General features: G+C 34.6%; 1 protein-coding gene across 16 annotated transcripts in view; it reads right to left on the minus strand.

The window, feature by feature from the left end:
- ADAMTS6 (ADAM metallopeptidase with thrombospondin type 1 motif 6) overlaps window positions 1-26,278 on the minus strand; it is a 330,357-nt gene that overhangs the window by 154,655 nt on the left and 149,424 nt on the right. For all 16 annotated transcript variants that reach the window (XR_012413697.1, XR_010587386.2, XR_012413698.1 and 13 more), the window contains 2 exons: window positions 23,408-23,451; window positions 18,700-18,805 (listed from right to left, as the gene is read on the minus strand). Coding sequence is in view for 9 of the 16 variants with exons in the window: in XM_015451548.4 (XP_015307034.1) it covers window positions 18,700-18,805; window positions 23,408-23,451 (150 nt within the window). In the remaining 7 variants the exon portion in view is untranslated. The remainder of the gene's footprint in view (window positions 1-18,699; window positions 18,806-23,407; window positions 23,452-26,278) is intronic.

The following is a 26,278-nucleotide window of genomic DNA, read 5'->3' on the forward strand; positions in this document are numbered from 1 at the left end:
ACTATAGGGGAAAAAAAAGACATTCTATTCATTAGGCCTTATCTCATCACCTGTCCTATCCAAATGTTTCTCTCTTCTCTGGAGCATAACTCTCCCTGGATGGCCCTACTTAGGTTCTTACATTACCTCACATAAGAACGGGTCTTCATTCAGTGCATGAGAAAACACTTAGGAATCATGTAAATTTCCTGCAAACCCATCATCAAGGCTGAATGAATAAGCAGCTTAACTAAAATTCTATTAGTTTTTAAAATAGAAACTGACACTAAGATTCTAAAATTAATATAGGAAAGTAAAGAGTCAGAAAAGGCCAAACTAATTTTGAAGAAGGAGGGGAGAGCTTCAATACCTATTATAAAACTATGGTAATTAAAGCAATATGATATTAGCAGCCTTTTAAAGGAACAGCAATAAAAGCCCTAAAACAGCAATGAGACAATATTAATATTTGTTAAATGTGAATGGTGGACACATGAATGTGTGATAAAACAGTTGTCCCCATCCTATTTGGCACCAGGGACCAGTTTCATGGGAAGACAACTTTTCCACAGACCAGGGTGGGGTTGGGGGTGGTGGTGGTTTCAGGGTGATTCAAGTACATTGCATTTATTGTGCACTTTATTTCTATTGTTATTACTTTGTAATATATAACGAAATAATTACACAACTCACCACAATGTAGAATCAGTAGGAGCTCTGAGCTTGTCTTCCTGCATTTAGACAGTCCCATCTGGGGGTGATGGGAGACAGTGACAGATCATCAGGCATTAGATTCTCCAAAAGAGCTGGCAGTCAAGAACCCTCACATAAGAAGTTCACAAAAGGGTTCTCGCTCCTGTAAGAATGTAATCCTTGTTGATCTGACAGGAGGTGGAGCTCAGGGAGTAATGTGGGCAATGTGGGGTGGCAGGGGGGGCGGGGGGCGGCTGTAAATACAAATGAAGCTTCCCTTGCTTACCCACAGCTGACTTCCTGCTGTGTGGCCCGGTTCCTAACAGGCCACAGTTGGGGACCCCTGTTATAATACACACACACACACACACACACACACACACACACACACACACACAGAGAGAGAGAATATTTTAAAATAAAGTTTCTATATAGTTAAATATACATACCTGAATATACACAGAATACTTTGTTCTACAATTTGGCAATTGATTTCTCCTCTCAGATTAACTACACAAGACAGCAGATTCGGCTTTGTAAATTGATTTTGTTCTCAAGTTTTGAAGCTCATTCTTGGAACCCTGAAAAAATTTACTCTAAATATAATGGTATAGCTGGGCACTGTGACTCATGCCTGTAATCCCAGCACTCTGGGAGGCTGAGTGAGAGGATCACTTGAGCCCAGGAATTCCAGACCAGCCTGGGCAACTGGTATGGTTTGGATCTGTGTCCCTGCCCAGATTTCATATCAAATTGTAATCCCCAGTGTTGGAGGTGGGACATGGTGGGAGGTGATTGGATCATGGAGGTGGTTTGGCACCAACCCCCTTGGTACTGTCTTTGCAACAGTGAGTGAATTCTTGTGAAGTCTGGTCTTTTAAAAGTGTGTGGCACCTCCTCCCTCTCTCTCTTGCTCCTGCTCAGCCATGTGAGATACCTCACTCCCCCTTTGCCTTCCTCCATGATTGTAAGTTCCCAGAGGCCTCCCCAGAAGCCAAGCAGATGCCAGCATCATGCTTTCTGCACAGCCTGAAGAACCGTGAGCCAGTTAAGTTTCTTTCATTTAGAAATTACCCAGTCTTAAGTATTTCTTTACAGCAATGCAAGAGTGGATGAACACAGCAACAAAGTGAGACCCTGTCTCTACAAAAAATAAACAAGTTAGCCAGGTGTGGTAGCACATGCCTATGGTCCCACCTACATGGGAGGTTGAGGCAGAAGGATCACCTGAGCCAAGGAGGTTGAGGCTGCAGTGAGCTGGGTTCATGCCACTGCACTCTAGCCTGAGTGATAGAATGAACCCTGTCTCAAAAAAAATTAAATTAAACTGAATTAAAATAATGGTATAAATTGTTATTATATGTCTGAGAATGGCTCAAATAAGCCTATTTAACATATTTTGCAGACTAAATCAGTGTCTGTGAAATGAGGAATAGTACATTACAATACTGTTGGCATTAGCAATTTAGCAGAATGAAATATATTTTAAAGTTTTCTATAGAACTAGTGGTATTTAAAGAAAAACAGATTTAACAAGGAAAAGGTACATGAAAATAACTGAAGAAGTTCTAAAGGGGACTTTAAAGTATTCCAAAAAGTTCTACAGGTAAATGACTCTGATTCTATTTTAGGTTCAAATTTAAAATTGTGTATTGTTATTTTTCTTCATAACACTACACATCCCTAGCCTAGTAATTTTACGTTTTTGCTCATGAATGCAAGTGGGTTAGAGGAAGATGCTCTCGAAGTAACTGATCAAGAGTTGGAGAAAGAAAAAGAGAAAAGTGAAAAAAAGAGATATCCTTCCAGGATAAGACTTTTGTTTTCATCATCACTATACCCACAATGCACAGTATCCATTGTAACCATCTCAGTAAATCTCTGGATTAGGTGCTCAGTAACTCTCTAAATCCAAATAAATTGTGCATCGATTAGAGACTATCTGCTGACTAACTGTAAACCATGAGAGGCAGAATGTTGGAAGCATCATATGTGTACCTACCTCCCTTAATGGTGGATAATGTAATAAAATATATAATACTATATAATAAGTAATAAAAGGGTAAAAGGGGTGAGTTTTTGGTCAAAACAAGTGGCATCTCAGTCAGAGACAAAGTGGTTACTATACAGAGACTGACAGAAATTGTGCCATAAAGGTTATTCATTAAATTAAGCTTCTGTAACTCAGCATCTATCAGTCCTTTGACATACATGCTTTTCTGAAATATTTTAAATATTAAAGCAGATCATTTTCCATGCAAATGATATTTTTCTTTGAAATGTCATTTAACAAAACAAAATTTCCTTATATAGGGTAAAAGCATACTATTATAAATGACAGAATTTATCATGTCTTTTCATTTTTTAAGATATATGAGGCAGCCCATTTGTGATTATATTTTGTGTCATTTCCTCCTACATTATATGACCTCCCCTTAACAGTGTGAAAATAATATAATGCATTTTGTACCACAAAAAATAATAGCTTACTCTTGATTTAGGTACATAATTCTTATTGGTTCTGTTGGGAGACTTGTAAGAATGGAGAGAGCAAACATAGCGTACTGAGTATAAATTTAATTTGCATTTAGTCTGGAGATTCTTTTAAAAATCATAACAGATGTTTTCAAACCAAACAGAAGATCTATATAGCGAAGGAAAATCTTAAAATGCCTTGTTAAATTTTTCTATCTAAGCAATCTTAATTTTTAAACTGAAGATAATCATGTTGCTAATATATCAACATCATTGTTTTTGTTAGATAATCATGGTACTTTAAACTCTGTCAAGCATTTTGTTAAACAATCACTAGTATATAGAACATGTACTTCTAAAGTCTGCCTCCAAAGGAAAAAATAAATAGATGATCAGTCAGTTCTTCAAAGAGATAACACACATACGATTACCAGATTAAAGAACAGTTTCCTAATGCTTTTTAACATGATTGATTTTTTCTTTAAGAAGCAACTTTTTAAAATGATGAGATAATGATAGTCTAAATTGTGCCAACTGTAAAAATCTCAAAGTTAAGCTTTCCCATTGCAAAAAAAAAAAAAAGGGGGAATAAAATGACATTCTAAATTTAGAATGATTTTCCATTAGAGAACTGTTCTAATACATAACTGAGCTTGGCTACGAATCACTTGTTACAGTAAAGAAAAGACAGAATTTAAGTGATGTACTCGGTCAGAACCTTCTATACCCACATCTGGCAAACATTTTTAGATTTAGTATTTACCCAATAGGATAATTATTACAATTTGCTCATGTGTTTTCTAAAACAGAGCTTGAACGTTAATTCTACTTTTGAACTTTATATACAATCTACTTTAAAAAGTGAATTCAAGATACTGAACTTAGGTAAGAAAATATTTAATAAGGGTGGTGCCTAGCAGAATCCAGGACCTAGACTGTCCCCACATCATACATAATAATGATCACATTTGGTATAAGCATTTCTGAGTTGAAGGTTAAGTTTCCAACAGTCAAAGAAAGTATCATAACATATTTATATATTTTCTACTACTACTTTACACATTTTTCTTTTCATGTCACTGTAAAGATGCCAGTTACCAGAGGAAGCTAGCTATTAGAGCTATACTAACATGTTGGGGTATATGTATGTGTATGTGTGGGTATATAATAGTCATTGCAAAGATAGGGAAGGTAGCTGGAACAAGGAAACTTTGGCCATTGTAGTCTTCCTTAGTACTATGAGAAAAATGTTGCTGAATTAGTTAATGATAGCTAAAATTCTTACCAGTCAATTCGGACAATGGTGTCTGCCTACAAATTAACTTTATTTTTCCAGCAAAATGAAGAAAATCTCCCATCAAAGTTCCAAAATTTGATAGTGACAAAATCTATTTCAGTAGTTTTATTATTTTTGCAGCACACACACACACACACACACACACACACACACACACACACACACAGAGTTTATTCTGAAATTCCAGATACTTAATGCAGTAATCAGCAGACTGACTTACCTATTTTTTGGCATTAGTCCACACTATGGCAAAAGCCTAATTATTGAAATAATTTAATTGTTAGACTTTATTTTAATAACTTTTCTAAAGAATGTCTTTACATTATTGTTTTAGCTACTACGTGAATATGTCTACATATGTGAGTGTCTACAGATGAAAGTTTATATATATTGTATATATAATATATACGTGTGTATATGTATGTGCATTTATTTATGTGTGTGGATACATAGATAGCATAATTTTGGCATCTTACTGGCCCTGACCAAAATTTAATATTTATTAAAAGACAATATGGAGTGCTACTTTAATAATAATAGCAGTATATTCTAATTTGAAAAATATAAAAATTTTATAGTGATTAAAACATATAATGTAAATGCAGAGACATAAGAAAATAATATTATTAAGCATGATTTTACAAGTTTGGATAAAAAAACGATGACACTATATAGCTTTGAAACTTAATCAACTGACAGAGTAAAATGCTTCAGTCATGCTCCATTAACTGAAAATGTTTCCATACCAGAAAAAACTGAGTCCATTTGGTTCTTCCAAAGAGTATAAAGACTTAAAGGACCCACAAGTTTCATTTTAGAGTTACACTTTACAATGCAAACATGCATCATTCATTAGCAATTATTGACAGAATACCTACTACACATTAAAAGACTGTTTACCTCAGTTCCCATTACCCAATACATCATGTCTGGCTTTCAGTAAAAAAAAATATATAAGATATACTGAAACATGGGCAAAGAAGATAAAATCAACCATCAGAACTAGATTAAATATGACACAGATTTTGGAATAAACAGAGAATTTAAAATAACTATAATTAATATGTTAACAGCTTTAAAGGAAAAAGTAGACAACATGCAAGAAGAGATAGATAATTAATGTATGCAGAGTGATGAAAACTCCAAGAAAAAATCTTTTTAATGCTACATATCTGAAATGAAGAATGTCTGAACATGCTAAGGATTGAACTTGCTAAGGAAAGAACCAGTGAATTTAATAGGGTCAATAGAAACTTCCCAAACTGAAATACAGAGAGAAAAAAGAATCACACACATACACACATACATGCACACATGCACACATGCACACGCACACCCCAGAATAGACCATCTAAAAATTCTGAGACAATATCTGAAAGTGTGACTTCCATGTAATTGACATACTAGAAGGCGAAGAAAAAGAGAAGGGAGCAGAAAAGTATTTGAAGTAATAATGGCTAAGAACTTTTCAACATCAATGACAGATACCCAACTACAGATCCAGGAAGTTCAGAAATACTAAATAGGTAGATACCAAAAAATCTGGATGTACGCATATCACATTCAAATGGCAGAAAATAAAAGACAGAGAGAAAATCTTGAAAGAATACAGTGAAAAAAATACACCTTACTCGTGGAGAAACAAGGATAGAAATTTCAGCTATTTCTATCAGAAACCATGTAAATTCTGTATCCAATGAAATTATCTTTCAAAGATTAAAGAGAAACAGAGTTTCTAAGACAAACCTAAACTAAGAGAATTCAGTTTATTGGCAGACCTGCACTCCAAGAAATATATTTTTTAAAGCTCTTCAGGAAAAAGGAAATGACATAGGTCAGGAACTTAGGTCTATATAAAGAAAGGAAGGACATCAAAAAAAGAATATCCCAATCACCCAGATTTGATCATACACGTTGTATCCTTGGATCAAAATATCACACATACCCCATAAATGCATACAACTATTATGTATCTATAAAAACTAAAAATTAAAAAAGACTAATGCTAAAATAAAGTATATTTTTCTTATCCTTAATTGATATAAAAGATAACTATTTAAAGTAATAATAGTAACAATGTATTAGTTATTACAGTAAATGGATAAATAAAATGAAGGACAGCAATGTCATAAGGAACAGGAATGAAGAATTGGACATACATTCTTTAAATAAGCCTGCATTACACATGAGGCAATTTAGTGTTATTTAAAGGCAGACTTAGATTAGCTACAAATTGATATATATGTACACATTAAATATAATTTATATATAAAATTGTTATATTGCAAACTCAAGAGCAGCAACTAAAATGTTTTAAAAGAAGTATAATTGATATGCTAAGAGAAGAGATAAAATAGAATCATAAAGTGCTCCGTTAAAACAAGGCAGAAAAAAGATAAAAAGAAACAAAATACAATAAATAGAAAAGTTACACACATGACAGATATTAATTCAATTATCTTGATGATCACTTTAAATATGAAAGTTTTAAATATACCAATTAAAAGCCCAAGATTGTCAGAGAGGCGAAAAATATAAGACCCAACTACATGTTGAATACCATAGAGACCTGCTATAAATATAAAGACTCAGCTAGGTTAAAAGTAAGGGATGGAAAAAGATATACCATCCTAACACTAATCTAAAGAAAACTGGGGTAGCTATATTAATGTGAGACACAGCATGCTTCAGATAAAGGAAAATTCTCATGGATAAGAATGACATTACATAACAATAAAAGCATCAATTCTCTAAGAAGAAAAAAAACTCTTAGTGTGTATGCACCTAACAACCAAGTGTAAAAAAAAAGTGAGTCAAAAACTTATAGAACTGCAAAGTGAAATACACAAATCCACTATTATAGTTAGAAACTTTTTTTTTCTTTTTGGAGATGGAGACTTGTTTGTCGCTCAGGCTGGAGTGCAGTAGCGTGATCTCGGCTCACACTGCGACCTCCAGCTTTCGGGTTCAAGCAATTCTCCTGCCTCAGCCTCCTGAGTAACTGGGACTACAGGCACCTGCCGCCACAACCGACTAATTTTTTTGTATTTCTCAGTAGAGACGGGGTTTCACCACGTTGGCCAGGCTGGTCTCGAACTCCTGACCTCAAGTGATCTACCCGCCTTGGCCTCCCAAAGTCCTGATATTACAGGTGTGAGCCACTGCACCTGGCTGACATAAAAATCTTAAATGTGAATGCACTTAATTTAAAAACTTAAAATACATGAAGCAAAAATTGACAGAGTGAAAAGGAGAAGTAGACAAATCTACATACGCATTTGGAGTTGTCAACACTCCTCCCTTAGTAATTGATTGATCAACTACAAAGAAAAGATATAACACCAAACACTTGAACAACATTATCAACAAAAGGGAACTAATTGACAACGCTAGAACACCAGGCCCAACAAGGGCAGATATACTTTTCAAGGATGCAAGATACACCCTATCTCTCACCATATACAAAAATCAAATTAAAATGGATTAAACACTTAATTAAACCTAAGACCTCAAACTATGAAATTATTACAAGAAAACATTAGGGAAAATCTCATGGTCTGGGCAAAAATTTATTGAGCAATATCCCACAGGCCAGGCAACCAAAGCAAAAATGGACAAATGGGACCACATTAAGTTAAAAAGCTTCTGCATAGCACAACAAACAATCAACAAAGTGAAGAGACAACCCACAGAATGGGAGAAAATATTTTGAAACTATCCATCTGACAAAAGATTAATAACCAGAATATATAAAGAGCTCAAACAACTATACAGGAAAAAAGTCTAATACCTGGATTAAAAAAATAGGCAAAAGATTTGAATAGACATTTCTGAAAAAGAAGATATACAAATGGCAGCCTGGGCACGATGGCTCACGCTTGTAATCCCAGCACTTTCGGAGGCCAAGGCGGGCGGATCACGAGGTCAGGAGACGGAGACCATCCTGGCTAACACGGTGAAACCCCGTCTCCACTAAAAATACAAAAAATTAGCCAGGCGTGGTGGAGGGTGCCTGTAGTCCCAGCTACTCAGGAGGCTGAGGCAGGAGAATGGCATGAACCTGGGAGGCGGAGCTTGCAGTGAGCCAAGATCGTGCCACTGCACTCCAGCTTGGGCGACAGAGCAAGACTCTGTCTCAAAAAAAAAAAAAAAAAAAAAAAAAGATATACAAATGGCAAACAGGCATATAAAAAGGTGTTCAATATCCCTGATCATCAGAGAAATGCAAATCGAAACTACAATGAGATATCATCTCACCCCAATTAAAATGGCGTTTATTATTACGACAGTAACAAACGCTGGCAAGGATGTGTAGAAAAGGGAATCCTTATACACTGTTGGTGGGATTGTAAATTAGTACAGCTACTATGAAGAACAGTTTAGAATTTCCTCAAAAACCTAAAAATAGAACTACCATATGATCCAGCAATCCCTCTGCTAGGTATATACCCAAAATAAAAGAAATCATGTTATGGAAGAAATAGCTGCACTCCCATGTTTATTGCAGTACTATCCACAGTAGCCAGTTTGGAAGCAACCTAAGTGTCCATCAACAGAAGAATAAATAAAGAAAATCTGGTACATACACATAATGGAGTACTATTCAGCCATAAGAAGAATGAGATCCTGCCATTTGCAACAACGTGGATGGAACTCGAGATCATTATGTTAAGTGAAATAAGTCAGGCACAGAGAGACAAACTTTGCATGTTTTCAATTATTTGCGGGAGCTAAAACTCAACATAACTGAACTTATGGACATAGAGAGTAGGATGGCTGCCAGAGGCTGGTAAGGTAGTTGGGGAGGGTGGGGAATGGGGGTAGGCTGGTTAATGGGTACCAAAAAAATAGAATGAACAAAACCTACTACCTGATAGCACGGCAGGGTGGCTATAATGAATAATAATTTAATTGTACATTTAAAAATAACTAAAATAATTGGATTATTTGTAACACAAAGGATAAATGCTTGAGGAGTTGGATGCCAAAATTCTCCATGATGTGATTATTATGCATTGCACACCTGCATCAAAACATCTCATATATCGCATAAATATATGTATCAACTATGTAAACACAAAAATTAAAAATTAAAAATAAGAATGTGAGGCCGGGCGTGGTGGCTCAAGCCTGTAATCCCAGCACTTTGGGAGGCTGAGGCGGGCGGATCACCAGGTCAGGAGATCGAGACCATCCTGGCTAACATGGTGAAACCCCGTCTCTACTAAAAAAAATACAAAAAACTAGCCGGGCGAGGTGGCGGGCGCCTGTAGTCCCAGCTACTCGGGAGGCTGAGGCAGGAGAATGGCGTAAACCCAGGAGGCGGAGCTTGCAGTGAGCTGAGATCCGGCCACTGCACTCCAGCCCGGGTGACAGAGCGAGACTCCATCTCAAAAAAAAAAAAAAAAAAGGAATGTGAGACACATTCACCAAGATAGAACATATGATAGACCATGAGGCTTTTTTTTTTTTTTTTTTGAGATGGAGTCTCGCTCTGTCGCCCAGGCTGGAGTGCAGTGGCCGGATCTCAGCTCACTGCAAGCTCCGCCTCCCGGGTTTACGCCATTCTCCTGCCTCAGCCTCCCGAGTAGCTGGGACTACAGGCGTCGGCCACCTCGCCAGGCTAGCTTTTTGTATTTTTTAGTAGAGACGGGGTTTCACCGGGTTAGCCAGGATGGTCTCGATCTCCTGACCTCGTGATCCGCCCGTCTCGGCCTCCCAAAATGCTAGGATTACAGGCTTGAGCCACTGCGCCCGGCCTGACCATGAGGCTTTTAATCTACAAGCCACCAGGCTTGTAAATCTTTTAACACCATTTAATCTTTCAATATTAGAAAGATTAAAATAAGAGTATATTATCTAATCACAATCCAAGAAGAAATAACACACAATTTTTAACTGAATGAAAATAAAAATACAGTATAATAAAATTTGTGAAATGCTGGTAAAGGAGGGCCTACAAAGAAATTTATAGCTGTTAAGTGCTAATTTTATGAAAGAAGAGAGGTCCAAAATCAATTATTCAAACTTCTATCTTAAAAATGTTTTTAAATAAAGGACAAATTAAACCCAAAGTAACAACTAGGAAGAAAATAATAAGGAGTAGACAATGAAACAGAAAATGAGCAAACAGGCCAGGTGTGGTGGCTCGGGCCTGTAATCCCAGCACTTTGGGAGGCTGAAGTGGAAGGACTGCTTAAGCTCGGGGTTGGAGACTAGCCTGGGCACCATGGTGAAACCTCACATCTACCTAATAATAATAATAATAATTTTATATATATATATATATATGTGCAAGAATACAAGGAAACAAAACTTAGGTGGGTTTGGTGGCATGAGGCTGCAGTGAGCCAAGATTGTGCCACTGCACTCCAGTCTGGGTGACAGAACAAGACTCTGTCTCAAAAATGAAAAAAAAAGGAAGGAAGGAAGGAAGGAAGGAAGGAAGGAAGGAAGGAAGGAGGGAAGGAAGAGAGGGAAGGAAGGAAGGAAGGAAGGAAGGAAGGAAGGAAGGAAGGAAGGAAGGAAGGAAGGAAGGAAGGAAGGAAAGAAGGAAGGAAGGAAGGAAGGAAGGAAGGAAGGAAGGAAGGAAGGAAGGAAGTGAGCAAACGATAGAGAATATCAATGAAACCAAAAGGTTTTTTTATTTGTTTTTTGAGAAGGAGTTTCACTCTCGTTGCCCAGGATGGAGTGCAATGTTACAATCTCGGCTCACTGCAACCTCTGCCTCCCGGTTCAAGTGATTCTTCTGCCTCAGCCTCCCGAGTAGCTGGGATTACAGGCATGTGCCACCACACCTGGCTTATTTTGTACTTTCAGTAGAGACGGGGTTTCTCCATGTTGGTCAGGCTGGTCTCGAACTCCCGACCTCAGGTGATCCACCCACCTCAGTCTCCAAAAGTGCAGGGATTACAGGTGTAAGCCATTGCGCCTGGCCACCAAAAGATGTTTTTTAAAAAGAGAACAATAAAATCAATAAACCTATAGGTAGACTGATCAAGAAAAAGGGGAAAAAACACAAATTGTACATATCAGGAATAAATGAGGGAATATACTTACAGGCATTAAAAAACAGTAAAAGTATATCACAAATGTTAATTTGGCAATTCAGCTGAAATTGAGTAATACTGGAAAGACATAATTACAAAATAAGGACTCAGAAGATCTAGAAAATGTTATCTTATATCTAACAAGGAAATGAAATTTTTAATTAAAAATCTTCCCACAATAAAAATTCTAAGCTCTGATGACATCATTGATGAATTCTAAAAGCATTTAAAGAAAAAATAACATTAAATATACAAACTATTCCAAAAAATAGAAAACTTAAACCATTTTATTTTATTCTCTCTCTCTCTTTTTTTACTTTTATTTTAAGTTCTGGGGTGCAAGTGCAGGTTTGTTACATAGGTAAATTTGTGTCATAGGGGTCTACTGTATAGGTTATTTCCCTGACTAATACATCCAGGTATTAAGCCTAGTACACATTAGTTGTCTTCCCACCCTCTACCCTCCAAAAGGCCCCAGTGTCTGTTGTCCCCCTTTATGTGTCCATGTGTTCTCATAATTTAGCTCCCACTTATAAATGAGAACATGCAGTATTTGGTTTTCTGTTCCTATGTTAATTTGCTGAGAATAATGGCCTCCAGGTCCATCCAAGTCCCTGCAAAGGACATGATCTCATTCTTTTTTTATGGCTGCATAGTATTCCATGGTGTACATGTACCACATTTTCTTTATCCAGTCTGTTATTGATGGCCACTTAGGTTGACTTCACGTCTTTGCTATTGTGCATAGGGTTGCAATGAACATACATGTGCATTTGTCTTTGAAATGGAGTGATTTATATTCCTTTGGGTATATACCTAGTAATGGGAACGCTGGGTTGAATGGTATTTCTGTCTTTAGATCTTTGAGGAATCGCCACACTGTCTTACACAATGGTCGAACTAATTTACACTCTCACCAACAGTACATAAGCATTCCTTTTTCTCCACAACTTCACCAGCATCTGTTAATTTTGACTTTTTAACAACAGCCATTCTGACTGGTTTGAGATGGTATCTCATTGTGGTTTTGATTTGGATTTCTCTAATTATCAGTGATCTTGAGCGCTTTTTTTCATATATGTATGTATATATGCCTTGTTTGAAGTGTGTGTTCATGTCCTTTGCCCACTTTTTAATGGTTTTTTTCTTGTAAATTTGTTTAAGTTCCTTATATATGCTGTATATTAGAGCTCTGTCAGATGCATAGTCTGAAAAAATTTTCTTCTATTCTGTACACAGTCTGTTTGCTCTGTTGGTAGTTTCTTTTGCTGTACAGAAGTTCTTTAGTTTAATTAAATCCCATTAGTCCCATTAGCTTTTTTTTTTTTTTTTTTTTTTGTAGAGATCTTTCACCTCCCTAGTTAGCTGTATTCCTAGGTATTTTATTCATTTTGGGGCAATTGTGAATGAAAGTTCATTCCTGATTTGGCTCTTGGCTTAACTATTGTTGGTCTATAGGAATGCTAGTGATTTTTACACACTGATTTTGTATCCTGAGTTTGCTGAAGTTGTTTATCAGCTTAAGAAACGTTTGGGCTGAGATGATGGGGTTTTCTAGATATAGTATCATGTCATCTGCAAACAGGGAGTAGTTTGACTTCCTCTCTTCCTATTCGAATGCCCTTTCTTTCTTTCTCTTGCCTGATTGCCCTGGCCAGAACTTCCAATACTATGCTGAGCCCGAGTGGTGAGAGAGGGCACCTATGTGTTATGCCAGTTTTCACGGGGAATGCTTCTAGCTTTAGCCCATTCAGTATAACGTTGGCTGTGACTTAACCCATTTTATAAGACAAACTTTATTCTGATACCAAAACTAGACAAAGGCATTAAAATAAAACCACAAACCAACCAACTTTTTAAAGCAAATTGTGCTGAGGTTACTGGATATTTATATGGAAAAAAGATGAACCTCAACCTGTACCTCCTACTATACATAAAAATTAACTCAAAATGGATTATAGATCTAAATATAAAAGCTAGAAGTATAAATCTTCTACAGGAAAATATCCTCACAATCTTGAAATACACAAAGCTTTCTTAGGACCCAAAAAGCACAAACCACAGAAGAAAAATTTTAAGTTAGACTTCATCAAAATTTTAAATTTCTGCTTTTCATAAGGTGACACAATTTAAAAAGTAAACAGGAAGCAACAGATGAGGAGAAAATGATATACACACAAATATAAACTATACATGCTTTATGTTATATATTATGGATGAATATATGTTATATGTTATATATATTATATATTTTAGATAAAAGTCTTCATCCTATTTATGTGTGTATTATGTGTATACATATACACACCTAAGTGTGTATACATATACACACTTATGTGTGTATTATGTGTATACATATACACACCTATACATATACACACATAAATAGGATGAAGACTTTTATCCATAATACAGCTCAATAAGAAGAAAACGACCCATTTTTTTAAAGTGGGAAAAGGATTTGAACAGACACTTCAAAGATACATGAGTGATGTATATGAAGCACATGAAAATTGCTCACCATCACTAACATCATTAAACTAACACCATGCTACCAACAGTATCACCCAAGAGAAATGAAAGCTTACATCAGTACAAATAGTTATGAACAGATCTGCATTATAATTCTATACATAATAGCACAAAACTAAAAACAACCAGAAAAGTGATGTGATATGGATTACTATTCAGAAAAAAAGTGAACTACTGATATACACAACAACATGGATGGCTCTCCTAAAACCTTATGCTCAGGGGAAAAACCTAGACACAAAAGAGTACCCATTGAGTAATTCCACTTATATGAAACTATAGAAAAGTGAGCCTAATCTATAGTGATAAAAAGGAGATCCACGGTTGTCTGGGGATGAAGGAGTGGGGAAGAGGGTAGAAATTAACTGTAAAGGGGACTTTTTCAGATAATAGAAATGTTCATATCTTGACTGTGGTGGTGGGACATGGTTATACAACTTTGCCAAAGCTCAATGAATCATAAACAGAATGGGTGCATTTTTAATGTATGTAAATTATACCTAAATAATGTTTTAAAATGTACTTATGGGAAAGCAAACTATTCTAGAAAATATTTCCTAATTCATTTTATAAAACTAACATTAAAACCCATCTCCTAACTAATCTACAGGGAGAATTCCTATGGTTAAGACAAAATACTGATATTTACTTCCTAAAGCAAGACCAATATATCCCTACAGCTTTCAATACAGGTTTCTTTTTCTTTTTTCATTCTTTCTTTTTTTTTTTTTTTTTAACAGGGTCTTGGCCTGTCACCCATAATGGAGTGTGGTGGCATGATCATGATCACGGTTCACTTCAGCCTTGATCTTCTGGGCTTATCTATCCTCCCACCTCAGCCTCTCGAGTAGCTGGGACTACAGGTGCATGACACCACACCTGGCTGATTTTTGTATTTTTTGTAGGGACAGGGTTTGGCCATGTTGCCCAGGCTGGTCTCCAATGCCTGGGTTCAAGCAATCCTCCACCTTGGCCTCTCAAAGTGCTGGGATTACAGGCATGAGCCACGGTGTCTGACTACAAATTGTAATACTTTAAAAATTCTCTCAATATTAAAGTTCACTCTGTCATGATTAAGAAATGAGTTAAGCCACACCTGAACAATGTATGATCTTAGAACTCATTTTGTGGAAAAAATCAGACATATACAATAGTAGAAACTGTGGCATAATGAACTTCCATAAACACATCATCAAGATAATAAAATTCAAGATGTTGCTATTCTTGTTTTCTCTTTTTTTCCTTTCTTTTAAAAGAAAATCCTGTACATCATGTCACTTCAGTCTCACATACTTCAGTATGCATTCATAACCAAAAAATGAGTATTTTTAAGATCCCTTATTAAGATTATTTGTTTTTGTACAGTTTAGATACACTAGATAGCTTTCTCAATATACCAGATGTCTGGCTGCATTTTTGCCACCCCTCTTTGACATCATAATCTTTTCAACTTATAAAATTCATGGCAACTACATAATTAATTTTTAAATCTTTCAAAGAACATTCTTTCCTATAAGATTTCATTAAGTGCCTTTGGCTTATAGCCTATATTAAACCTAGACATGTCATTTAAATATAGTAAAAAAACCACAATTTTTCATTTGACAACGAAACTAATTTCTTGTTTTCACAAAAGGATGGAGAGGATGGAGAGAAATAAAAGTGGTCACTAAGGCTTAGCCAAAGAAAATGTTATCTCACAGCTATTTTAAATAGATATTATATCCCTGCACAAGTATACACTGTGTGCAAAACCATATTCTACACAATTTAAAGAAAGGGAGAAAATATTCACACAGTCTAGTTACTCAGTAGGGGGCTCTTCTCAGTAATTTATGGTCAAATATTCTTCACTGTAATTAATCTGCCGATATCATCACATCACTTAACATCCATTCTCGTAAAGGATACGAGTCACAAAAAATCAGTATACTTCATCTGAAAATATATTTGATATATTTACTATGGCTACTGCTTTGGTTCAGGAAAAATAGAGATCACTGTATTTTAATGATAACATGAATTGTGCCAGAGTTGACCTGCTAAGTTCCTGAAGGCTAAACCCTAAGATCTTAAAAGCAAGTAAAGGGATCTTCACATATGAAACAGATTTTCCCTAACTGACCAAATAATAATTTGACATATTAATTGAAAAAAATAGTATGTTGATATAGTTTGGATGTTTGTTCCCTCTAAATATCATATTGAAATGTGATCCCAAATACTGGAGGTGGGGCCTGGTGGGATGTATTTGGGTCATGGGGGCAGATCCCTCATAATTGGCTTGGTGCCTTCCTGGGGGGAATGAATGAATTCTTGCTCTATGAGTTCACATGACAGCTGGTTGTTTAAAAGAGCACAGCATCTCCCTTGCTGCCTCTCTTGCCATGTGGTGCACTGGCTCTTGCTTTGCCTTCCACCATGAGTGGAAGCTTCCTGAGTCCCTCACTAGAAGTAGATGCTGGCATTATGCTTCTCATACAGCCTGCAGAACTGTGAGTCAAATAAACTGCTTTTTAAAATGAGTTATTCAGGCTTAGGTATTCCTTTAGAGCAACACAAAACAGACAATATATGCTAAACACATCTGCCCAGTTGTCTGGGGAAGGGGGACAGTAACATGGTGATAAACTGGACATAGGGAAAAAGCTATTTTTTTTTTTTTGTCTGTCAAACAAGATTTTTAAATGGAAGCATTTTTCTGGCTCTCAATCCAAGGATTTTGTGGATTTTTTTTGCCATTTTTAACACTCATACTTTCAAACAAGAGTTAACTACGGAACAAAGTTACTCCAAGATACATAAAACTTCAGAGGTATATTCTATTTCTGTTTCACAGTTTTTCTACATAAGGTACAAGCCATTCATTGTAGGAAGAATTGAAAAGATTTATCTATAAGGCCAACAACAACAACAACAAAATCTAGGAAGCCTGGGAAGTTGCCCAATCAGAATCTTTATAAAAGATACAAAGAAAGATAAACCCTCACCTCAACTATTTAAGTATGTACACACAAGAAAGGAACATGAAATGTGTGTGTTGACATTGACTAACTTGTGACTACATAAGATAATAGTGTTTTCACATACACAAGTGTTCACCCACTCTATGTTACTTTTCCTAACCTTCCAATTTAACTGAATCTAACAGAACCTATTAAATTCAGTTTGATTGCATAGGAGTATGACAGTCATTAATTAGCCAGATTTTTAAGTGAATTAAAGATAAACTGCTTGGTTAAGAGGGCTTTTTCCTTTTATTCACCTGATGTTTATTACAATGGAAAGTAGAACATCAATATTTTTCAGTCTTCATTAAGAGTATAATATTGACTTTTCCTGTGTCTGAATCAAGCCAGGTTTGAAACTTGCTGTTTATTTAAATTTACACTAAATCAATATCAATTTGATAAAATTTGATTGCAATTTTGAAATAATGCAGCCAACTGACCCAATTTTACTCTCCAACAACAACAAAAAAAAGCTGAACTACAGATTTACCTCAGGAATTACCTGTGAGGCAATTATATAATAAACATTGATTTTTTTTTTAAGAATTTTTAAAAGTTTAATGGAAGAATTGGCATTTTAGATGGGTCTTGAATGTTGGTTAAAAACATTGATTTTTATTTGTTCTTTTTCTCCTAGCTACGTCGCCACCAAAAAAGTAGATTATAAAACTTAAATTATAAATATGTCAGGAGTTCTTGCAAGTAAGCTGCTTGTTTTAGCTAAAAATGCTGGACTAACATTTTAAAGTTTTCTCTCATTTTTTTAAGCAGATATAATTAGTCATTTGCTAAATGTTAACTGTTTCTGTTTTAGAAGAGCTTCCCTGCTTAAAAAAAAATCCTGTTAGTAAATTGGAAGCTCCTTTGTTTAGTTTTTACCTTTATAAGAGCATCAGAATCAGCTTAGAAATTGACTAATTGAGGCAAGTCATCTTTCAGTCAAATTTCAACACAAATGTTGAAATTTTTTAAAAAAGTATTATCAAGCTTCTCTCCTTCCACATGAACAGGCTTTCATATTACTACTGCCTGTTGTTTAAAATTTTAAATGGTATTTTTTGCCATGGGTTGGGGGCAGGGTGCATAAGATAGTTTTTCCTTTGGCACAGGTTCACTTAAAACAAACATTAAAACCTTCAGGTTCTCCTAGGAAGAAAGGAGGATGGTATCGTGTACTTCTTGCAGTTATTTTTTTCAATGACATACAAACGCACCTGAAAATACAAGTTACATAGCAATGTCTGCACAAACTTTATGCATGGAAAAGGGATGCTGACAGCTCTATGAAGAGTGAAAACTAAAACTACATTTTATGGTAGTGGTGTCAATGATTTTAAAATATATATGCATTGTCACTTGAGGAAAAGAAAGATCATTTAAACAACTGGACTTTATAAGGAAACAGGTATCGAGGAGACTGAACAAAAACTTAAACGTGGTGCATTCACCACTGAGGACACTACTCATTGAATAACAAAGATGATCTAACAAGTCTCCAGTTCTTAAGATGATTTATCCCAATACCCAAAATAATAACATCCTCTATTGGAATCAGACAAAAAGGCAGTAAAATAAGGTTCAGCACAGCCTTTCCACACAGTAGTTACAAGTTGCTCAAGAGCGGAGTTCTAAAATTTATTTTGATTTTCTTAAACTCACTCACTTGTGACCAATCTCATGTGCAATGGTAAAAGCTGAACCCAGGCCAATGTCTTCATTAATGCTGCAGCTCCTTTCAGGCTCACACATTCCAGCCACAGAGGCCAAGCCTGAATAAACAGAAAGAGACACAAAGGGTCAAGCCAAGGTGTTTCAGTCTTTAAAAGCCCATACTTATAAATGCCTGGATTCTTTTTAATAACCTCCATGCACAGAAGGAGCCGTTGGCAAAAGGTTAACTTTCTAGTCATTTGCAAAATCACTGGGGGGAATTTCACTTTGCCGGCTAGACATTAATATTTTTTGAACTGCAGTCAGTGCTGGAAAATGTCTAGACTAGGGGTTAGATTTATAAATTTTACTTCTGGTAACTTGGGACCACCTAGTAACTTGAGCCAGAAGAGGGAATTCAAGAAAGCATTTCTATTTTAACATTCTTCAGGCTGTAGAAAGCAAAATATATCCACATTATTTTTCTAAAGAGATCTGTTTAAGTTTAGTGGGTTCATAAAAATATACAAGTAACTTTCTAGTTACCAAAAAAAGGGGAATCCCAAATGATTTTTTAAGTGATATTTTTATTAAAAATAAAAGGAATGATTCAAAAGATGGAAAGGAGAGCCATTAAAGATGGGAGGTTTTTGCATATTTTTTTAATCATCTTAAATTAATCCTGACAGTGATGCAACAATTTCTTTTAGTATATTAATGGGAGGAAAGTCATTCACACATTCAGTGTCACTTTTCCTCTCTCCTATTCCCTACTTCAGTGCATTAGAGTTTTACTAATAAAGCAAATACTATGGTGTTAATTCGCTGATTCCAGTGAAATGTTATGTTACTCAAGGTATTCTCCCCTTGGGGATTTTAGTATGTAAAAGTTTTAATATTTACTTTCAAATGAATATCATGCTGTGTGAAATACTACAGAACTTTAACACAGTGCTCAAAAAAAGAATTTTTGTGCAAAAGCAGAAATGTCATCTCTTATAAGGAAACAGATGCCAAATCATACTTAATGCACATAGAAACAAAAAGTTATTTCAAAGAAGTTGAAGGAGAAGTAGGAAAAACATTTTTTATGGTCAGTAGTCTACTATCGTCACCCAAACATTAACAATTACTTTCCCACCAAAAGTGATTTCAATTCAATTCAATGAATATTTATTGAATGCAATAAGCAATGTTCTGTGCTAGGTATAATTTCCCAGCTGTACTAATTAGAAACAATAAATGATATATAATCCATAATTTTACTGACAAGAAAGCTCTAGAAGTTGTGTTTCTCTGTATTTTCTAATATATGTATCAACAGCTACATTGGAACAGAGATGAGATTAATGCTGGATTTGCTAATAGATTGTTTGCCTTTCCTACTGTTTTATGTGAGAGAGGCAGGAGTTGGGGAGGGAGGTGATTTCTGCCTCACAGAGTTATAAATACTGGTGATACCCCTGGGCTGCCCTTCCATTCATTAGAGGTATTGGGACCTAAAACAGAGAATGTAAAAAGTGGAGCAGGATAACTTATTTTTTTTCATTTAATTTTTGGTTAATATTTAATATTTGTTTAAATATTTAAAATATTTTAATGAATGTCATTTCCAATCTCCACTGAGAGATAGAGAGAGACACACATAGTGAATTTTACTTTTATTTTGAGAAAAATAAAATGAGAAGTAGAATAGGAAAGTACCCGAAATCTTTTTAAAAATTGCATTATATTATCTGGCTTTAAGTTATTTGGTTCAATATGGCCTATTATATGGAAAGAACAAAGCCACTCTGAATACTGTTTCTGTTTTGAGCTTTATGAAATGTATGTTTTTTCAAAAGAAAAGCAGAATTATTAAGAATAATTATTGTTAAATTAAAGTTTCTTACATTTCCCAAAATCTATTATTCCATGGGTTAGCTTTTGGGTTTTGTTGTTGTTGCGTCGTTTTTTGGTACGTGCCATGTGGCTGTATTTTCAATTGAGAATTTTCAGTGACTCCTCAAGGTGTATTTACAAGCATAGGTTTACTTCTGCCATCTTATATAAAATTGTTATCTCCGCTAAAACAACAACTTCAGAAAGAATATACTTGGAAAATTCCTACTCATTAAAATATAAAGCTAAATCTTAACTAAAATGGAAGTATTTTAAATGCAAATGTATTTTCACAACCCCCCACAATGTTCTGTATACCTATAAAATTCAGACTGTCAAAATTCTTATGTGTGATTGTATTAATGGCGATTTGATTACTATTTGGGTCATTTAGGTTTCCTCAGCTTGATGGCCACAGTTTGCACCCTTAAGCCTACTTAGCCATGTTACAATTGGTCATCAGAATTATTAAGCAAGATACTATTGAAAAATCAGTATAAAAGCCAATATGAAAGTGACTAGAATACAAGTCAAAAAGTAATCTGCTCAATTCTTTACTGATAATACATTTTCCATAGATGAAGTTAAAACGTGTGTGTGTAATATATATAAATATATATACAGCTCATTCCATTTTCACAAGAAGTAGTATAAAAACAATATACAAGTTTATAATTTGAAAAATAACTTATATTGAGCTTGAAAAGTGCATTGATACATACCTATTAATGTACTGATTCTATAAATTAATAAACTATCAAAGTTAGAACACATTATTTTCAGAAAAATAAAATAAGAAGTAGAATAGGAAAACACCTCAAATCTTTGCCAATAATGACAAAGTACTAGGCAGTACCAAAATACTTTATATTTCAAAAGAAAAGTAAAAATCACTGTGTGTGTGTCTTACTAATGTCATTAGGTTTGGTGCGAAGTAAATTGCACCAATCTAATACAACGAAGAGCATATCTCAATGTAAATAATCTACCTTCAAAAAGCAGAATATATATATATATATAGGGAGAGTGAGGGTATATATATATATAGGGAGAGTGAGGTTATATATATAGATATACATATAGTGAGGTGTATATATAGATATACATACAGTGAGGGTATATATATAGATATATCTATATAGAGAGAGAGATATATACATAGGGAGAGTGAGGGTATATATATATATAGAGAGAGAATATGTGTGTATATGTATAAATGTGTTTATGTGTATATATACACATTTCCTCAAATATAGATATACTAGAAAAATACTAGCTCTGGCTGTATGTGCACCTGATTTGAGGTCTACTGTCTATTATATCTAAAGTTTAAAAGTATAGGCAATTTCTACATTAAATAATACCAGTTCATTTTTATACTACTTCTTTACTAAATATATCTACATTTTTTTTCCCTAAATAACTTTAACAATGTCCATGTAGCATAAGGGCAGATATTACTCCTACATCATAGATAAGAAAATTGGGGAACAAAGAGCTTAAATACACTGTAAAAGTTAATGTACTGAAACTGTCAAAGCCAGTTGTTAGTTCCCAGTTCAGAGTCCCCTCTGTTGGATTATGTTGGTCTTGTTAGCTTAAAACACTACAAAGTAAATCTTTTTGATGTGAGCTCGCTCAGCAAAGAGAGCTCTGTCTCCATTATGGTTTTTAACTAGCAAGCTTCTCCATAGTTAATACTCAGCACTGGCTATTTGGGATTTCTTCTTCAGCCATAAATCCTGAGGGAAATGGGTAGGAGAAGCCTGGGAAGTCGGGTAAAATTATCAAGAGAAATTTTAGTTTCTGAAGAGATATTTCACTGAACTTCCCAGGAAGTTGGGTTACACTTTTCCTCCTACATCTACTTTAATTTGATCTTCCCAAAATGCTTATGAGGTGCATAGGAATCAATTTCATAACTATTCTTTTACAATTAAGAAAACTGAGACTTGTCATAGAGAAACTAGAGAATTCATCTTCAGTTGTTTACCTTCTGAGTCTGTAAAAAGTCTCTATGACCTTAAAAAATTTATCAGAGAAAAAGAGCCTCTGTCCTTTAAAATAACTCTAGTTGCTTAATATGTTAGACTACTGGAGAGCTACCTTTTTTGCCCATTTGTATTTGCAGTTAACTATGAAATTATGCTCTGTAACAATGTGTAATTTTTAAAATTCTAGAATACTACAGAAATGCTTTTAAAAAGACAAATGACCCTTTGGGAGCACAAGAAAGATAATCCTGTCCCCCTTCTTCACCTGTGGCTATAATATTTTATAAGATTATTTTTTGTTGCTGTTTTTTGGGTAGTATAAAATTTCCAATACTATCTCAACTTATGGGGCTATACTCTTTCCACAAAATTGTACCAAAAGAAGTATTGTTCTTGGTGCCTCCTCATTAAGTATCCTTAGTTCTTTTTTTTTTTTTTTTTCCCATTCCTTTTCTAGCCTGAAATTTCAAGATGTTGACTGCTTTCATTTGCTCTCACAATCTTGGTATTTTTAGAAAATACATTACAGAGATGGATTATATGAACATGAGTGATAACCTCAATTTATAATTCTTTAATGATTTTGAATCATATTCTAAGTTAATTTTAATAATCATTCCAGTTGTCAAAAAAGCCAATGAAATTTATATAATATTTATGATAGTAATAAATATTTGTTTCCTAGTAAATGACATATCTGCAAAGGCTGGGTGTAACAGATTTTAGGGATTTCAGATGTACAGAAAGGAAAATGAGCAAATTAATAATAAAGATTAAAGTCGTTGGTCCAGAAAGACAATCTGAACCATTCTATCTTTATTAAAATTAAAAAAAAAAAAAACTTACCCAGTGTTCCACAAGGCTTATTTTTATAAGTGCAGATATCATATCTATGGAGAAAAAAGAGATGAAATTTGTACTCTGATCAAATTTGTAAAATATTTTTCTATAGTCATCATACTTCTCTCCTGAAGTTGTCAGATCACAATTAATGCAATTATGAGCAATCAACTGGAGTGTCGGCATTTTCAGCACTCTACAGTGCTGAGGAACACCACAGGCAGCACTACACTCACAGCCTCTGGCTGCAAGCCAATAGAACACCTGCCAGTAAGAAAGAAAGGTTAAAGTGGATTTTTGTAATTGCAAGTTCCATTAAACCATCTACCATACTGTTTTGAAGCTAGAGTGGGTTGTCTGCAGATTGCTGCTACTTCTGCAAAGTGCAAATAGGTAGCTTCTTATTTCCAATCTCCTTTGAACCTGTGGGAATAGGGTTTTGTTACAGACACAGACTGTATTTTATACTTCTGAGCTATAGGCACTATTTGGAGTTGCTTTAACACAGGTTCTTGTTAAAGAAGAAAAGATCATGTAATACAACAGTGGGAATAAAATTGATATTACATATTTCTCCAAATTGTATACCAGCAAATTAGCATGGCTAAAATACAAATATTTTTAGATGATTTTACAAAAGGCTAAATGAATCTCTCAATAGAAAGCTTTCCTAATGTTGGTCAGATTTATTCTATACCATGCTGCATTATAACTCAATACAAAAGATTGAGTCCATAATGTTGCATATTTTAAAAATATTACATTTAGAATCCTGTCAATATTGATATAAACATTTATTTTAAGCATTTTTGGTATATCCTTGTAAACATTTTTAAAACCAAAAGTATTTAAAGTTTCTAAAGCGAGAGTAAAAAATAAATGTAAAAGGCTAAAAATTTTTATTTGCTTCTGTTTTATGCTGGAAGCGGAAAGCTTTTCAGTTAAAAAGTAAAGTTTCACAAACTACAGTGAAATCCAAGTTGTAAAAGTTCTCTTTTATTGTATATAACGATTAGTCAATATTAGTAGGGTAGAGGGTTAGTAAATAATCCCATTTTTACTTATCAATCACCAGACCAAAATGTATTTTCATGGAACAAATATTATAACCAGCCATATCACTGGGTTGTTGAACTCATTAAAATTTCTGGAGATACCCTGTGTCTATCTTTAGAATTTCAAACTCTTCATCCTGCTCATTTTACATTTGAGCAAAGGGATTTTCTTTTCCTCTTGCATAAACTTCTCTTCTGACCATTCACACATTCATCCTCTCTGTTTCTTCTTTTGCAATTGGCAAGCCATGGGACTGCAATGCTTGGAACACCCTTGAATGTAAGATATAGAGAGGGTACTAATGTACTCACCAAAGCACCATAAAGTATATTCGTGGTGTCACAGTCAATTTATCTTGCGATCATAGTGTGTTATGCCTATTGTTAAATAGCCACAACCCTTTCTAGCTGTCTTCAAGAAAACGTAAAGGAAGACTTTTCATGGTAATGCAGATACAGATGTTTCAATAGAATCTATTTCTAAATCTCCAAGTTCCACAGTGTCCTTCCTAAAACTGGTCTACCAGTTTGCTGAACACTTATCATATGCCCAGGTATAGTGCCATATACTGGGAATAGAAAGATAAATAAGTTACTTTTGGTCTATTTTGGAAAACAAAAGACGAGTGATAAATTACAGAGAAATCTGGAAAAAAGATTAAATAAAATAAATGTAAAAATAGTTAGATTTACACTATGCAACCAGTATTTGTTAACGACTATCATGATGATTACTGCCATAACCTACTTAAATACAAAATATAGAAATACAGACAAAACAGTGAATACACATAGAAAACTAGGAAACAGCTTCATATAGGACATGCATCTGAAACAGGTCTTAAAGTTTAAGCCAGATTAAAATAAAGAAAAGTAAAAGCATTCCAAGTAGAGAATAGAGTATTCAAAGGAACAAAGTCTAGAAAGAGTATTGCATACTGAAGAACTATGAGAATTTCAGAGAGGCTGAAATATTGAATGTTAAACCAGATTTGTTTTTCTTATAGACAAAAGCAACTTAGAAAATAGTTTGTATAGTAGAAAAGAATTTTTTCAAAGTATGACTATTATACAGATTGCTTATATATACATATAAATCTGGAAGGATAACAGTGGGTATCTAAGGGAGAGGTGAGAGAGTATGGAGAATATACATACATATATAAATTTCTGTACAACCAACTTTAATCAGAAAGTCTTTCAGCTAGGCCTGTCTCTGATGATAAACAAAAGAGAAACTTGATAATTAGCCAATGAATGTCTAATGAATGTTAAAAATGTGTTTTTCATTGCACCGAAGGAAAAAATTAATGGTGTTCCAGATCTGTAGATTGGCCAAAATATTTCAGAAACATTGCCCCACTTTGCATGAACCCATACAAAAACCCAGCAAGCATTGCAGGATGTACACTTAGGTAACACATCTGAGATTTGTCCTGTATGTTCACTCAATGGTTTGGAGTATTAGGGTACCTGATGACAAATATAAGGGTAATAAATTCTGTCCGCCAAATACTTTCATATACATATTGAGTGCACTCTTCATGCAAAGTATTGTCAGAGCACCTAAATAACAGAGTTGGAATGTCGTCAAGCTTATAAAATAAGGAATATGAAATATTTGTGCCTTCTTGCTTATTTTATGAATATTTATATTTATAATGGAATTTGATCTAAAACTTCCCTTCATTATAACTGATAACCTTTATCCACCAAATCCTAAGGTTTTGCCTGAACATAGCTTAGGACAGTTTGCAACAATAAAAATTCCAGATTGATAAATGGAAGACATGACAAGGTAATAAAAAAAAAATTTATATGT

Source organism: Macaca fascicularis, chromosome 6 (genome assembly GCF_037993035.2).
Source record: "Macaca fascicularis isolate 582-1 chromosome 6, T2T-MFA8v1.1".
NCBI lineage: Eukaryota > Metazoa > Chordata > Mammalia > Primates > Cercopithecidae > Macaca > Macaca fascicularis.